Here is a 17,971-nt window from a genome sequence, read left to right as displayed (position 1 = left end):
GTTTGTGAGAGTGGGTCTTCTGGACTTTACAGGACAGGCTTGCCCTTCACAGTCTCACAGGGTCAGGCCTTGTGAAGAAATACTTCTTCCTTTGTATATTCTTGCAGATTAGACACAGTGCACAGCCACTGTAGGGTTCTGTTAAGTGGCCTGAAAGCAGGAAAGGATTGAATTTCATGTGTTTGAATCTCAGGTTAATTACATTCTTACACGTTGTCCATATGGAACAGAAGAAGGAAAGAAAAAGTTTGGGATTAAAAGACTGCTAAATAATGGCACATATTCAGCTGCATATCCTCTTCATGATGTAAGTATTTTAGCTTTCTGCTCCCTCGAGCATTTCCCAATGTTTTAATCTTTTACCTACTGTAACATTGCTGTTTCCAGCAGAAATGAAAATGTACTCAAACCCTTCAGTTTATCCTGGTAATTGATTCTGTTTTACAATTCACAAGAAATATGTGCCAGCCTCACTGTTTGGCTCTTATGTGCTGAAATGTTTCTTCCTACAGATGAGTTTCTGGGGTGTAACTTAGAAAGTCAGTCACATAATTTGTAGCAAACTTAATGCACAGGAATATACTATAATGTTCATGATACAGATTATGCGTTAAAATATTAGGAAGATCCCTTTAAAAAAAAAAGGATAAATGGATGTTCTGTAGGTTTACAGGGGATAAGTTGAGCTGATGAGAGTCTAGGCTGTACTGCTGCTGGAAGGTACGTCATAGTGTTGGGAGTACCAAAAAACAGGTAATAAAGAGTAGTCGTACAATTATCTTTTCTATACACATACAATCAACCTTAAGTTGTAAGACAAACTTCCCAAATCATGAAATAGCCTTACAAATCATTGACAAATTATTTAATACTTTAAAATAGTTTGAGAATTTATGTTATGAAAATTTATGTTACTTATACTTCTTGATTTCTACTTAGAAACCAATTTGCATGCTTTTCTTGGTGATTAAGAAGCATTCAGAAAAAAAAGGAAAAATAAGATCACAAACTGAACTGCCAAATGTTTCTAAACAGCTGAGTTCTACGGCATAAAATTAAAAGAGCTATGAGAAACTATGGTAATTTTATGCCATTTAATTTCTAGGAAACTGACCAAATTCCTATGTTTCCTTGGTATTTGATGGGTAGATGTATGATAGTGATGACCATTACTGAAGTCAATTAGTGTCAGAATTTCATTTCGCTCCTTCTTGCATTACAACTTCAAAAAACACAGCACTGAGTGCATTACAGTGCAATGTCTAGAGGCTGGAACCAACTTTGATTTATATCCCCCTAGTTTACAACCCTCCGTGAAATGCTACTGCCTGTGGAATTTATATTGAAAGCCTGATTCTGAACTACAGAGAACAGGATTTAAATTTACATCATTTTTACTGCAGCAGGAGTAAAACAGTGGTTTTCTATTTCAGAGAAACTTGAGTTTCTGCTGCTCCATATGCTACACCAGTGTAAAGGAACAAACCATTTATTGCAGTAATCTACTGGAGCAAATGAGTACACACTGCCTGTGTTGTACTAGCGCAACATTGGTGTAACATAACACGAAGTGGCTACATGCAGTACAGATCGACTTCATGTTGAAAATGCATATTATCTTAAAACATTACATATGTGAAGAGGTTGCTACTACAAGTACTGAAGCAGAGTGTGTGATTGAGTGAATATCAGATTATTTTAACTGGCACTAAGTTAAGAGGTGTACATCATTATTAATGCTCACTTCTTTCAATTTAGTGTTTGAATCTGTCGATGAGCTGTTTTGCCTTTCCTCTGATTTGCTCACAGTGTCAGTACTGGAAAAAGGCAAGTGATCCAAACTGTGACAATGAGAGGTACACACTGTATATGGAGTGGGCCCGTTTCTTACGGTTCTACAAAGAGCAGCCTTTGGATCTCATCAGGTAAAATATCATATGTGTTTTATCATATTCATTTGGTTTTCACTGTAATACAAGCTTATATTGATTTGTAGATGTTTCCAGCTGGGAAATTTTTACCGCTTGTAAGATGAAGATCTGATGAGAATTGGACATTTAATTGGGCTGTAGGGCTTTGGAGGACACAGCATATTTTTTTTACTAGCAATTGGAAATGTGCTGTGCTGCAAATTAAGCCTCATACGATCTAGCCAGCACTCCTGATAGATACCTTATAGATAATTAATCTGTAGATGAACACCTATAAAGAATATCTTGAATTTTATCATAAATACCTGCCACAAATTTTTTTAAATGGATTTGAGATTTGGAAATCTCAACATAGTTCTGAAAACATGTAGATAAAATCAGTTTCTGAAGCTTGACTCTTAATTCAGTATTAAACCAAAACTGAAACTAACCTTACCCAACATTTCTTGGATTCAGTTCACATTATATAACAACTGCATTGCTTTATTCATGGGTTACAGTTAGCACTTCCGTTACACAACCAGTTTTGTTTCTGTGGTAAATTACTCTTTAATTCTAACTATGTGATCAGTAAAAAATAAAAACAAAAGTAAATCTTGATTTGGAAAGGATTTAAAGATGGAGTTTCCCGCTGGGATGGAGAAAGGGGTTTCAAAGGAAACCATATGTTTTGTTCTTTCAACTTGTATAACTTGCAACAGCTGGTTTTACGTATCATATTTATGAGAGTACATCCATGGATTTTCTTATTTTACATGAGAATTTTGCCAACTGATTCATACTGAGTCTGGATAGTTTGTTCTACCGCAGTTTTAAACTATGCTTTGTATCCCCTATTCAGTTGTGATGGTTATGTTTTTGTTTGTTTGTTGTATTCAGGAAATACTATGGTGAGAAGATAGGAATCTATTTTGCCTGGCTAGGATTTTACACTGAGATGCTATTCCTTGCAGCAGTTGTCGGTGTAATCTGCTTTCTTTATGGCTTGTTTACAATGGATGAAAATATGAGCAGGTAAGTTTAGTGTTGAAATCTCCTGGGCTTATAATGGTAAAAGTTAAGCAGTATGAAAACATTGCTCATGTAGAAAAATAACAAACTTTTAAACTCAAAGCAGACGAGTTTATTCTTTGGCTATCTCTATTGACCTAAACGGTGGTGGACGGCCTGTGTAGAACTGGTAACTATTAACTAGCAAGACTCAACTTGCAGGTGAAAAGCAATATTTTATTGCCATTTGGCAACAACTTTATGTATAGGATTCTGTGCAACACGTAAGGTCTACAGAATACCACTGATATATCTCCAATTTTTTTTTCAAGTGTTAATGGTTGCCTTATGCTTTTATATTTTAATCTATCTTGCAGAGTAGTCTATTGGCCTTTATATGTACGTTATCATTTTTACTGACTAGCAAAAACATGAGCGTGGTACAGATCAGCAGTATTCTACTGGCAGAGATGGCTCAATTATCTCAGAAGCCAGTTTGCTTCTTTTTAAATAAACATTGTATTTGTTTCTTCAAGGATCCCAAGATTTACTAGATTCAGGGATGTGGGGTGATACTTCATAGCTTACTGTTTTTTATAAGGATTTGAGAAAATGTTGAGTTTTAACTGTAAAGGATATTTTCATAAATTAAAGCTCAGCAACAGGCATTTTACCTACGTTTCTACACAATATCACTGCACCCATTCTATTGTATCACGCCATTTTGAGACTTACATGTCTCAAACATAACTTATGTTCAGAATTGACCTGGGAATATTGCTATACATGTTGAAGTATACACAGGGTAGTAAAATTCACTCAATGTAGTCGTTAAATTGAAATAACAAGTCGCACTAAAGGTATCCAAGTTGAATTAACACCTCTCCTTTTAGGAAAGGTGTTACGAGCACATTACTAACTTGATGCAAAATAACATGGCTTGCTATCTCACCTGAAAGCAGTGCAAGTGCTGTACAGCTCCTTACAGACCTCCGATTCATTACTGGAAAAAAAATCAGAAAGCCCATACCAAGTGCGGGCTCATTCTCTTTCTTGCAGCAGCTGCCTTTACATGGCTTGCCCTGACTGACTACAGGTTAACGCCAGTGATAATGACAAGGCTTGGCATATTCTCTGTGAAGCTGCAAATACTGAGCTTTGAACAAATCAAACTTCGACATTTTTCTTTTCTGGTGAATGACTTTTATGTAGCAGCTCTTAAGATGCTACAAAAACAGACACTGTGCAACTTTTTTGTCCTCAGCAAAGAAATCTGTGACCCTGCAATTGGAGGAGAAATCATTATGTGTCCTCTTTGTGACCGGGAGTGTGAGTACTGGAGACTAAACACCACCTGCGAGTCCTCAGAGGTCTGTATCTGATTCTTCAGCCATTTCTCGTTTTTGATTGGGCTGAGCATTGTTTTGTTACAGAACTGTTCCTATGTGTTCTGTTGCAGTATTCCCATTTGTTTGACAATGTGGCGACTCTTTTTTTTGCAATTTTCATGGGCATATGGGGTGAGTACGTTTGCTAACAAGTTTTAAGTTAAGCAATAAAGAGATCTTGGCCAAACTGCTTAGGGACACTGGAGGTGTGAAGGAGGAGGGTGAATGGCTTTGCTTTAATATTCTGCCTCAGATGCAAAAGTGAAAAAAGGACACAAATATAACCAACAAATATATAAGTGTGTGTGTGTGTATATATGTATATGCACATACATTCACAAATACATAAATATGAAATATAATGAAATCTTCAGTTGGGATACGGAGCTTCCAGTAATACACACAGACATCTGTGCTAATGGAAGGCCAGTTCATGTATTTGTTATCAAAGGATGTAACTACTAACCTTTTTCAAAGATTTCTCAAAACAATTATGAATAAGCTGATTTTGTATGGCTGTTTTCCTCAGCTTTTCTTGGTTTTAAGCATGGATTACTCATTCAGGAAGTACCATCAAAAGACTTTAGAATTGCACAAGATAAGGTTTCCTGTGATTGTATGAACCATAAAGTCTCTCCAGCTCAAATAAGAGCAATCAGATTACCCAAGGTTTACATTTTAAAGTAGTTTATAAAAGGCCTTTTGAGCATCATATAATAGTATAACTTTTATAGTTGTTTATGTATGAAATCAGTTCTCTCCGATATTTAAAAACAAACTTAAGCTAAACTAATTCTTGACCATGTAAAGCATCAGACATTCCCTGTCTCTATAATGATCACAATATCAATCATCAAAAAGCAAAACAAATCCTTCAAATGTACAACTCGAAAACAATTCTGCTGATTTGTAGTAGCTGTTCATGTGTTACACATCTATGTACATGTTGAATTATCACAGTTCCTTTGTTAGTTCTGTATTGCTATTTGCATATGAGAATTAAAACTACTTGAACATGGTTGTCATAACCATGGAAATAGCCTTTTTCTGTCTTGGCACCTTCCTTTTCATCCATTTCTGGAATTAGATTAATTAATATACTTAATCTGTATTATGCTCTTAGCTTTGAAATGTAATAGTCATTAAAAATAGATGGGTCACATAGTGAGAGTAAATAATAGACTGCAGAATAGGAGCCAATGCAGAAACAAGTTTAACTTGGTTCATAAAATTGTTTGCTTTTCTTTTATAACTATACTTCAACACTTCCAAATTGCAGTTACGCTTTTCTTGGAGTTTTGGAAGAGACGGCAAGCTAGACTGAAATATGAGTGGGATTTGGTTGATTTTGAAGAGGAACAGCAACAACTCCAGCTGAGGCCAGAGTACGAGGCCAAATGTACACAAAAGAAGAAGAATCCTGTAACTCAGGTAATGTAGATTACTGGGTAGTGTACATTATCTGAATGGACAAGAATGCAAATTCAGTTATGTACCAAAAGATAATTTTGATAGTGCTTGAGTTCTGTATCTAATTGCTAGGTAAAAATTTGTGTGATATATAAGCAGTGCTACTTTCATACTGGAGTAGGGCACACCCTCAGCTATTAGATCTCCGCACATTTGTGATGGCAATCAGCATGGCTTACATTTGTAGAACATGATCCCAACTACACCCTCTGCAGCCTCACTGAATGCACTGAATACCAAAGCAGCATTTGGTAACACACTGTTTTCTCACTGAAGGCATTCACTTGGTGAGTACTGAGCTTTGCACACCTTGACTAGGGTGAGAGAAAAGTGTGTTAGGTGCTGAAAGCAGCATAGCCTTGTTATCGTCAGTGAGTCCTGCAGCTAACAGCCCTGTGTTTCAGGGCACATAGTGGTGCAGCTGCACTGCTTTCCAGTCTGAGGTTACCGATAACTGAGGGCTCTCAGCACATCAGCCTCTCACACATGAGAGGCACATCCCGTCTCAGACTGTTGCTGTCTTCCTGCAGATGTCTTTGTTGTCTAGGTTTTTGACAGAGAATAAATGAGAACTTTTTTTTTTGCCTCTGGGGTGTGTTTATAATTTTCATTAATTATTCTCTAATTATATTAATTTCCACAGGAAATAAGTATATGAAATCAGGAATACAGAGGTGGAGTTTACATCTTTCAGCATCTGTATGGTGTTCTTTACACTTCAAGATATCAGTCTGAAATCTTCACCCATTTAAAAGCATCCTTTCTCACCCCTTTGCAAGAGCAGTCTTCTTGATCTAAAGATATGCAAGCGTGGCTAGTTGTGTTTTTTTCTTTTGACACACAAACACGTTATTTGGGAAACACTAGAGAGATGGAAGTTGCTGAAGCTTTTTGTCTGAAATCTAATAGAGATATAATTAACCACACTATTGAACTCTTCTTCATTTACATTTAATTTAGGTAAGGAGTTATTTGACAAATTTAGGGAACAGATTGTTGTATTCCAATACAATATCTACCACCTTAATTTGAAGTATTTTGAAATCAACCTTGCTTTTCCTTGAACTGTCTATAAACAATTGATTTTCACTAGTCTTAAGTATAATAAGGTGACACAGTCTTCAGAAAAGAAACAGAAGCTTAGCCAGAGCATTGTTATGTAAACAGTAGGCCTGTCTTTCAAGGCTGTCTACTTAATTATTAGGAGATATGAGAAATAAAATTAGCATATATAAGTTTTTTCCTCTCTCTCCTTCTTCTGCACATGCAGTATTAATGCTGGTGTTCTTATACCAGCAACTTGTACGCCATAGTCACACAGAGATCTTTGAGGAGAAGCACTATGATTTTGAGCGCATCTCTGCCAAGGTGTTGCTTTCTGCATACTCAGGAAAATGTCTTCAGGCAAATCCTAATTTTTGATGAGCTAGTTCAGCTAATTGCAAACAGATTTACTAGTTTACTTGCTAGTTTGCCTCCCTGTGTATGCTTAGGTTGAAAACCTCCGCTTTCTTACATAACTGCACAGTAACAAAAACCAACTGAACCACAGCGGTTCTGCTGCAGTTGAAGGAAAGAGCAGGGGGAATCACAGAGGCAGTTCATGGCCCTCATGTGCTCTGAGGTAACATACTGCAGCAATTGTGTGAGGGCAAGGAAGTACTGGACTGGCTCATGGGCAGTGGTTACATATGGCAGGGTCCAAAACCTGTAGTCTGATGAGGTGAACTGGCCACAGCCGATGACAGCCCAGGGTGGCATGGGTTAGGTGCATTTGTGTAACTGTCTTGAGGGAAGAGACTGCTCTCTCTCTAAATTCATGCAGATCTTGTAGATGGCTTATTTGGAATTGATTTAGGAAAGAAATAGAAATTGGACCTTGATATATTTTTCTTATCTAAGACTGAGATAGTGCACAGTTCTGTGCTTTATAACTATGCATTAACAGCTGCCATAAAAATTCAATGACTGCATAATCCTCTATTTTATGACACATACATTTATTACCTTGGTGGATTTTCAGAAGCTTTTGTGCAGCAGGGCTTAGCAGTGATCCTTATCAATGCCCAGGTACAGCAGGTCATACAGGTTAGCCACACCTTAGCATAATTCCGTTTCATTAGATAATATGTAATACTGAACAGTAATTGAAAAAAAAATTAATTCTGCAGACTGGGTAAGATGATATGGACACAGGTCACTGAGTTTCTTGCGTCCCAAGGCTAGCTTTGCTTCTACCAGAAAACTATTTCTTCATTACTCCTAGCCATGATTCAAGGTTCAAGGTGCAATGAAATAAAAATTTGCCATCTTCAGGATTGAATTAACGTCTCATTTGCTATTAAAATTGTATTGGTATCATCCTTACGGTGCTGAACTATTTAGCTAGATCATAACTAAAAGCTGCTTTTGTTGATTAAGTTGAATCTGTATCTAAATAAATAACAAAACATTCCATTCAAAATTACTCAGTCATTGCATATTATTATCTGTATTTTGTTCCAAAGTAGAAAACTGTTCAAGAAGCCTAGAATGCAAGACATCTGTTCCCTAGTATAGAACATAAATATTTATTAATGCATAATAAATATAAAACGTTATGAGCCTACGTAAAGTCACCTGATATCTGTGCTCATATCTTCTCTTCAGTTGTTTTTATAGTTCTATTGATACAGTGTCAAACTGTTGCCATCATCAAAAAAAACCTTGTAATAATCAGAGGCTAAAGTATTTATTGATAAATGTGCTTGGTAAGTATACTCTAGGCAGATATAGGCACTATATTTTACTTTCTCATGAGAGTGCAGCAAATTACACCTGTAACAGTGACATCTGTATCAACCTGCTCATTGGTTAAATAATACTGCTATCAAAAAGCAACAGTAGAACGATTGATATTGCGTTGGCCTGTAGCAATCAAAGTTCCTTCCTCCAAGAGGAAAAGAAGTATGCTACAGTACCCTGGCCCAAAGATTTATTAAATTCAGATTACTTGCCACGAATTTTTTTCTATTGGTGTGGATTTTGAAACAGTCATTTCTTAACACATGTGATCTGGTATTTTAGGAATTAGAATTGGTTGCTAAAGAGAAAACTTTACACGAACATGGAAAACTGTTCTTGTGCTATGTGGGAATACTTTTTTGGGTAAGACCTAGCTGCCTGATGCTGCAGCAGCAATTGGCAACTAATGAATGCAGCCATTTCTTCAATACAAAAATAAGTATATTGAAGGAGTGGAAGAAAATGCTTTCTGGCTGTGTGGAAAAACATGGTACATCCAATTACATGATCATTAAGAAACCCTGACACAAATGATTTGTTAAAAACCAGTCCAGTTTTGAACTCAGTGCTGTATGACAGCTGACCTAGCATTACAGTTCTGCCCTGTTCACGCAATGAAGCAGTTGGTCTTTTTCCTTCAGCTACTAATTGATTTTCACAAAGGTTTAACCATTCTTTCCAGGTACTGTCTTGACTTTTAGCATTGTTATGGCCGCTTTGGTCCTGATCTTTTTGGAATTTTTTTTGTTCAGCACATTCAAAATGATGTCATACCTGCCCTTGTAGAGAGAGGGGTTGTGAGTGGTTTTCCTTGGATGTGGTCACTTTCCCACAGCTGTTGAGAGCTCTGTGTGCTGCTTGATGTTGGAATAAGTTTATGGATTTGTGAACTATGCTGTGCTTGCTTGACTGTTTCAGGAGATGGAGCCTTACTTGCCTCTAACTAGCCAGGCTGTGCGGTTCTGCATCTCAGGAACTACAGTGTTGTTCTGGGTGAGCATCTTCTTTGAATTATCCCATTAACGTTTATCACAGTTACTGATCATCACTAATTATGGCATTAACACATACACTAGTGTGTTAGCTTCCCTTGGATTATTGTCCTGCTGATTTCCTGCGGTCATGCAAAATGCAGTTCAATTCAGTGGACAAAGATAAAAAACCTTGGAAATCTGTCATTAACTAGTAATTTGATGGGACATTTTAGCATAGGGCTAACTTGTTCTCTGGCTTACATGCCATTAGCAAGCAACAGTGAAAAAATGTGCAGTAAAGGTGAAAAAAATTTAATATTATTCACTACAATGAAGTAACAACATATTTCTTTATAGAAATAACTGTAGAGTGAATTTCAGAGTGGACAATATAATCTAACATGTCTTTTCCATCTCCATTTTTGAGTTTGTATCCTTCTGCACAATTTTTTTGAATGTCTGCTTTACTTCTGTTAACAAAAGAATTTTTGTGGCTTTAATGTGTCTAATATAACCAAGTGTTTTACCTGTGGTGTATTTTGCATTCCAGTGCTGCTAAACTCATACCCTTAAGAATAAAATTTAGAGTATAAAGCATGATGATGAACTTATTTCAAAAGATGCATGAGTTTATATCTATACTGAGGTGTGTGTCTGACATCTCTGTCCTTTCCTTAGGTTTCTCTGATCATAGCTAGCATGATAGCTGTGATTGTGTATCGTCTTGCAGTGTATGCCGCCTTTGCCAGCCTCATGGAAAACACTCAAACTCTGCAGCCCATCAGCGGATTACTGACCCCTCAGCTGGCAACTTCGGTCACAGCCTCTTGCCTGAACTTTGTCATCATCATGATACTGAATTTCATATATGAGAGAATAGCTATCTGGATTACTGATATGGGTAAGCAGTGTAAACGAAGACAGAACTCTGAAGGAATGGCTAGACGTTGGAGCTATCTAGAAGAGAATAGCTGCAGTTGAAAGGGACCTGCAGAGATCACCGTGTCCAACTGTCTAGGGGTTATCAGTAATTTTGGACATAAATTTGTGGTTAGCAACAGTGACTCAGTTGTATCCATGACCATGCTAAACATTTTCCTTGCATTTGAATAGTTACCATAAACTGCTTTATCATATTACAATGTTTGCATATATTAAAACTAGTCTAACAGAGGTGATCACAGTTCAGAACATAATTAAAAATTCGTTATGTTAGAGTCACCAAACAGAATTAAAAACATCTTGACTTCCCAGTATTTCAATTAGAAATCCTGAGTATGTATTCTTAAGAGATGGCAGCTTTTCAACAGACATTGTTTTTAAACAAAACATGAAATAATCATGTTTGTTACTTTGGAGGGAGAAGGGTGGGTAGGAGAATGGGGATAGGATGGTGTACTTGTTTCAGGTTTGTTTTTTTTTTTTTTTACTTAATACACCTTCTCTTAGGTATGGATTTACAGATTTGGAGTTAGATTCAAGGCAGAGATTGAGTAGGTTGAGAAGCAGTTGGGCCTAGGATATGTCATTGTGGGTACGGCCATTGGCAGCATTATTTTCAGTAGACTCGCTCCAGAGCTGGAGGAGCTTGCTGGAAGGCAGATGCAGAAAGATCTCCTAGTTTTGTGGCAGGTTTTCTTCGACTGCTGCTTGCTTGGTGGATCTGTCCTTCCCTAGGGACCTTGCTATGTATTTTTTTGTTTTCCCATAATGATTTATACATACAAGTCCTTGTAGGTGCTTCACAAGAAGAAGCAACGTTCACAGACTACGCAGCAGGAATAGGGCATGTAGAGAGCTGAAAATTATTGGGTATTCGTAGTATGTACAGCTGTCATAAAAGCAGTTGGATGATCTTTTCTAATGACATTTTACAAGTGGAATTAAGAGTTGGAAAGCATGTGTTGCAGAAACTTACTAGGATGTTGCATTGGCTTCATTTTGATTAATTCTGGCCCATCTCATTTCAGATGTGTATTGCTTACTTCACTTGGCCTAATTAGACCAAGGAAAAACAGAACAAGTAATAAGTAAAATTGCCTCTAGCAAAAATAACAGAAATCTTTAGTTTTTATTTCTTGAAAGGCACGATTTACGAGCATGAAGGCTGTCATGTTGTTTTCCTGCTTCGAAGCGTGGAGGATTGATTTCCCAACTGTCAGCACTGCCAGCAGTTAGCAGATGCAGAGGGAAAGTAATTTATTTACGTCTGTGGGACTGCCGCCCTCCTACGGCAGCTTTAGGAGCTGCAGTTAAGGCTTAGAGAAGTGGCTGAGGATGGGAATATGAAACGTTGACTACATCTGTCAGGAGCGTCTGTTGTAGCTCCCTTAACTCTTAAATTTTTGAAAAAAAGGCTAGGCCAGATTATGCTTCTGGACAAATGTACAACCTATCTCTTCTGTACCGGACATTGAGTATCTGATATAAGCATTTGAACAACCCAATGACAATGTGAATATCTTTATGAGCTGCATCCTAGGAGGACCTCCTCACCTTTCTGAGTACGGCTTCCTCTACAGTGGCCTGTTTTCAGTTCCTAGTAAATACCGCCTGTTCCTCAGTCATGCAAACTTACACCAAACTTGAAAACATTACTCAGATGTGAGATAACTGTACCATAGGGCAGGTGAGGTCGTGTCTGCCAGATTCTGACCAATTCAGAGAAATTAGAATTTTTATGGCTTATTTTCTTCCCCTTTCTTCCAGCTTGAATTGGTTGCATGTTACCATTTTATAAATACTGTGCTTAGGGCTCCCTGATACCTTAAAAAGGTAAATATGATGGAAAATGTGATTATGGAGGCAGCCAAATCTTAAGCCAAGGCTTTGTGACGTTAACTGCCGCCAAGATGACAGAATCATTAGGTTTGAAAAGACCTTCAAGATGACCAAGTCCAACCATCATCCTGACCTATCGAGTCCCATCAACTAAACCACATCCCTTACTGCCACCTCCACACATCTCTTAAATACCTCTAAGGAAAGGGACTCCACCACTTTCCTGGGCAGCCTGTATCCTCACGTGTTCTTCCCCCCACTGTGAGCTTCATAATTCGGAGGCCTGATGTCAATTTAAGTTGCATACATACTGCACATTGAAGAAGCAGTACCATAACATACTCCTCTGCCACAATGCGAAAATATTCCTTGTCTTATGCATTGCCAACATTAGAATTATCATACTCTAGGAGCCCCTGCTAGTTGATGTTTGAGATATGCCTGTTTCTGAGATGAAATATTTGGGGATGCTACAAGTGATAACAGATACTATCAAGAAGCCAATAAACATTTCAAGAAGGAATTCCACCTGCCTGTCTACTCAGAACATTGCACTGTAATTAAGGGTAGGGTGTCTGAGGACAGGTGCTCCATCTGCTGAACTGAATTTGGAGGGCTGTTTATGTTTTCATTTCTTTTGGGATGTAAAGTCACTGTGGGTGATAAGTATTTATGAAACTGTACCCCTTTTAAGGGAATAACGGAAAATAAAATTACTGTTTTCTGGTTTCACAGAGATTCCCAGAACTCATATGGAGTATGAGAACAGGCTCACTATGAAAATGTTCCTGTTCCAGTTTGTCAACTACTATTCATCCTGCTTCTATGTGGCATTCTTCAAAGGGAAGTTTGTTGGTTACCCAGGTGCATACACATACATGTTCAATCGCTGGCGAAATGAAGAGGTAGGAATTTTTGATCATGACGTTTTAGCATGCACTTTATCAAGCATGTTGAGCATTTAACGTCCTTCTCTAACAGCCTTGGTGAAAAGGATATTTTAACTGGCAGTCCAGGTGAAAATTAAGCATTGTCTTAATAACCTTTAAGAACTGCTCTCCTTTCTTTCACTTATAGAGCAGTAAGATGTATTTTATCTAGTTAATGTCAGTTATTCATGTCCATTAATCCCCCAATCTGTCTCTATTAGTGTGATCCTGCAGGCTGCTTGATAGAATTGACGACACAGCTCACCATAGTCATGGCTGGCAAGCAGATCTGGGGAAATATCCAAGAGGCCATTGTACCGTAAGTTTTCTTACAATGAGATGCCTGTGTTGTGGACAGAGGAAATTATTGGAAACAAGAGTTGACTAGTGAGCATTGCCATATGATGTATATGACAATAAAAACATATGACATATGACAATAAAAAATACTGTATGCAAATTAACTGCATAGGAAGTAGACAGTTTTATAAAGGTTTTTGCATCTTTTTTTTGAAAGCCATGTTTGTAAAAGCATATTGCAACAAGGAGTTTGTTTAGAAAGTGGGATCCTCGATCTGTTTGTCTCATTATTAACTTTTTCTGCATGTGCAGTTGGATTTGTAACTGGTGGGGACGACGGAAAGCCAGAAATAATCCAGAAAATTTGTATAGTCGCTGGGAGCAGGACCATGATCTGCAGACATTTGGAGCCTTGGGCCTATTCTATGAATATCTAGAAATGGGTAAGTTTAAAAATATACATTTGGAATGAGGACAAGGCACTTTGTGTTGACACTTAGCAGAAAAGTTGTTGAAGGCTGATGGCACCATTTTCATATGGTAAACAGTAAAGGATTAATAGCTGGAAATGATTAAATAGGCCAGCCCAATTTGGAGGAGGAAAAAAAAAAAAAGCTGTCTTTGCATCTTCAAATGCAGGGGATAGAATTTCATAGAAACACTGTGAACACTGTTTCACTCATTCAAATGGTGAACATTATTCTTAGTGCAGCCAGCTGTCTTAGTCTGTATCCCGTTCTTGTTCCCAAGCACATTATCAGCTGATGTCAGTGGAAATTCAAAGCATGGGATGAATGCCAAATATGCTGTGGGGTCTAAGCTGCGGATGTGAGATCTATGAACCAGATCAGAGAGAATCCATTTAGTTTTGGTTTGCGCTGTGCTGTGATACTGTCCAGTGGACCAGCAGAGGGAGCTCAAGTAACAGAAAAAGTTTTTTTCAGGGGTAATGCAAACAGGATCAGCATATGAAATTAGTTTACAAAACCCGAGAAATTAGAAAAAGAAATTCAGAAAACTAAATCTAAAGGATACTTAAAATATATTTATATATTTATATACATACATATATATTTGTCTATTAGAAGGACAAAATTGGTTAAAAAGGGGTCCCTTGTAATTTTAAGTATTCTAGATTGACTGCAATACTAGTGAAGCTATATTATTGTCATTTCGTACACTTGGTGATGTTTCATGAAGGGCTGTGATCTTGTGAAATTCATACTCAAAGAAAAATCAATTTTGTTAGTCATGCCTGTTAATTGATTTCTTTCATTTTGGTAACGACTAAAGTGATCATTTATGTATTTTATTTACAATTCTTAAACTAAGTTAAGACTCCCCAGTGGAAAATTGGCATTAATATTTTGTGTAAAGCATTAACAATAGGTGGAGGTAAGGTTGTGATAAAAATAGAAGTATTTCCTCATTCTTACTTAGGAGTCTAACTGATAGGAAACCCTTTGGGTTTTTACTTAATCTGCACAAACTGCAGGAAAAGAAAAAGAGAAAAAACAGCTTTTTTTTTTTTATCTTTAACTCCTCTCATGATTCAGAAATTTGATGTGTGAGTATGTTCCCCTTCCCCTACAGCTACTTGCCATTCATGAGAACAGAACTGCAGCACCATGAAAGCATTAGTATCCAGCACTGCTGGCAGCATCATTTTTCAGGACCTGAATTTCCCTTCCTTTTTGCTGCTGCAGCCTGAAGAGACCAGGCCTGGGACTGGGGCAGTTTGTCACTTTGCTTTGGGCAGAGCTGGAGGAGACTTGTTGTGCTGACAGAAGCTTGCCATTTGTCTGTAAGGGCCAAGTTGAATGTTTCGTTGTCATCCCGAAGGTGCTTTACTAGAGGCAGGTGTCAGCAATTGTCTTTTCTGCCTTGCAGTCATTCAGTTTGGATTCATTACGCTCTTTGTGGCGTCCTTTCCTCTGGCTCCGCTTCTTGCTCTGATGAATAATATCTTGGAGATTCGAGTAGACTCCTGGAAATTAACCACTCAGTACAGAAGACCGGTGGCTGCAAAAGCACATAGCATAGGAGTTTGGCAAGAAATTCTGAATGGAATGGCCATCTTGTCTGTTGTCACTAACGTAAGTAAGCTAACTGCGCTAAGTCAGCTTTGACTCTTTTATGGACTCAGAGTTTGCAGATTTAAAAATCAGCTAATGCTTTTTCTCCTTCATCAACAGTATTAATTTTATCATGTGCTACCCTGTGGAGATAGGGTACAACTGTTTGTCTGATTCGGCTTGTCTGTGTGCTGATGATGTGCATCCATATTTCATTGGACTATAATCTTTCATTCACGTGAAAATTTTTTTCAGCATTTTGTAATGGTATAATCCAGTCTGAATCTTAGTCTGATGAAGCACGCTGATCATCCAGAGGGGACCATAAGGGACAAGAGAGGTGGATTAGGTCTGCTTACCAGATGACATTTCTCTCTCGTCATTGTAAAGCCTGTTCTGTGGGAATGCTGCTAGTTCAGCTGCTTTTGGATGCCCCTGTAGGGGTGGTGGTTTAGGGTACTTCTTACACACTGGAAACAAAATGGGATTTCAGTATTTCATCTTGAATGTAATGTAAAGCAGACCACTGGGCAAAAGAGTTGCTTCTTTTTAATGTAGTGTATTCAGCAGTATCAGATCTGCAAATGTCTTAGGCAACAAAACCACCTGCAGCTGTTGCCGAAGTATAGAATCAGAATCGCTCGGGTTGGAAGGGACCTTAAGGATCATCCAACTCCAACCCCCAAGTAGCAAGGTACCTGAGCATTTCAAATATCTCATGCTTCCAGGCAAAACGTGCCAGTAGTCATTGTTAACTCTTTCAATACAGCTGGAGAAAATGGCTCCCCTTTTTCATAAAATAACTTGGCTGGTTCACACACTTAATTCAAGTTTGTCCGTTCTTGGAAGAATTCTAGCCTGCATCTCTTTTTTCACCAAGGAGTGTGGTAAATGCTGACAGAAGATGATTCGGTTTAGGGCTGAGAAAGTACGGGAATGTGTCCTGCGTTGCATAAAACAGTTGATAACTTAGTAAATGAGAGGAAAGGGAAGAATGACTTTGAAGTCAGAATACTCTTCTAGAGAAAAAGATATTTGGGATTTGGTGCCTCTTAAGTGTCACCCTTGCTCAGTGGATCCTGGTTTATGCCACAGTCGGTACCAAAAAGTCTTTATGAATCTGCTCACTATATTTGTGTAGAACTTGCTTAATTTCTTGTCAAATTCTTTTTCAGGCTTTTATTGTTGCATTCACATCAGACATGATTCCTCGTTTAGTTTACTACTACGCTTATTCTGAAAGTGACGACTCACCGATGTCCGGATACATAAACAATAGTTTGTCAGTGTTTCTAATCTCTGATTTTCCTGAGAGAAATAAGCCTAAAACGAACCCAGAAAATTTTGTCATATGCAGGTTGGTGTTGTTACAATGATAAATATTTTGTGCCTTTATTTAGAATACAGTAAAAAAAAAAAAGTTACTGCAGACCTAATTAGTTTACTAGAAATTAAATCATGTCTTTTCATCATTCTGAAATGTAAGACATAGCATTTAAGCTATTAAAAAGGCAGTGTTTGAGATGGTAAGAGATCATGCCCATAATTAAAAAGAAGTTTTTTTTAAGAGACTCTTATGGCAAATGTGGTTTGCTTTTGTTTTTTTAGTCAATTAAGCTATTGGTATTTTTTTTGTTTGTTATTTTTTTGAGTGATGGAGGAGATTGATGTCCCTAAGATTGCAACACCAAACTGAATTTTCAAGCTATTTAGGCTGCAATGCCTCAGTGGCCAAGGAAGCATCATTAAGGGGCAGTTCAGACTCCAAAGCTGAAAATGAGATGCGGTCTTTGAAGTCAATTGGTGCCATACTAAATATCTCTGGAATTGTGGTCCATCCTACTTTTGTTTAAAAAAAATAAAAAGAGAAAACAGTCCTTTCTTACCACAAGAATTATCAGAAGCTTCTGGAAGAACTGGGAAAGAATTTCAGAGAAGTCCGTGGTAAAAGAGAAGCATTTTGATTTGATTTGGTGAAGAAAAAAAAAATCAAGTTGTTGCTACAGCTTTATGATGCTTTAGTTTTAAAGACATGGGAGATTTTATCCTACTTATACATATGAGCAGTGTTAGAACACAAATTCCAGACAGTGCTTCCATTAAGCCCTGCATTATTTCAGTATGTAATCTGCCAACATCAGTTGGATTTATTTAATATTTGTTAATTTTTGTGTGATAAATCTCATCACTCCTGCATTATTTGATTATTGCTTGAAAAAAAGAGTAAGCTATGTATAAAAATTTCACACATACTCATCTATATTCTGTTGCTGTGAGTGTGGATGTTTAAGCAAACATAAGACAGAAACAAATGGATAGGCAACCTTTTTCTGCAGAAGGAAACAGACC

General features: G+C 37.6%; 1 protein-coding gene and 1 long non-coding RNA gene across 12 annotated transcripts in view; one reads left to right on the top strand and one right to left on the bottom strand.

Moving 5' to 3' along the window:
• Nucleotides 1-17,971, bottom strand: part of LOC308195544 — a 181,667-nt gene that overhangs the window by 7,611 nt on the left and 156,085 nt on the right. The window lies entirely within an intron of this gene.
• The window catches only part of ANO5 (anoctamin 5), a 55,274-nt gene that overhangs the window by 32,879 nt on the left and 4,424 nt on the right, over nt 1-17,971 (top strand). For 6 of the 11 annotated variants that reach the window (XM_080593137.1, XM_080593143.1, XM_080593139.1 and 3 more), the window contains 13 exons: nt 194-307; nt 1,759-1,925; nt 2,811-2,945; nt 4,186-4,291; nt 4,381-4,441; nt 5,589-5,740; nt 9,482-9,556; nt 10,216-10,438; nt 13,054-13,223; nt 13,469-13,566; nt 13,860-13,990; nt 15,438-15,643; nt 16,798-16,979. In XM_080593137.1, coding sequence (XP_080449263.1) covers nt 194-307; nt 1,759-1,925; nt 2,811-2,945; nt 4,186-4,291; nt 4,381-4,441; nt 5,589-5,740; nt 9,482-9,556; nt 10,216-10,438; nt 13,054-13,223; nt 13,469-13,566; nt 13,860-13,990; nt 15,438-15,643; nt 16,798-16,979 — 1,820 coding nt within the window. The remainder of the gene's footprint in view (nt 1-193; nt 308-1,758; nt 1,926-2,810; nt 2,946-4,185; nt 4,292-4,380; nt 4,442-5,588; nt 5,741-9,481; nt 9,557-10,215; nt 10,439-13,053; nt 13,224-13,468; nt 13,567-13,859; nt 13,991-15,437; nt 15,644-16,797; nt 16,980-17,971) is intronic. The other 5 variants (XM_080593144.1, XM_080593145.1, XM_080593142.1 and 2 more) reach the window with 1 other exon arrangement.

The sequence above is a fragment of the Anser brachyrhynchus genome (genome assembly GCF_964034855.1).
Source record: "Anser brachyrhynchus genome assembly, chromosome: 5".
Lineage (NCBI taxonomy): Eukaryota > Metazoa > Chordata > Aves > Anseriformes > Anatidae > Anser > Anser brachyrhynchus.
This window is presented reverse-complemented; position numbering and strand designations above follow the sequence as displayed.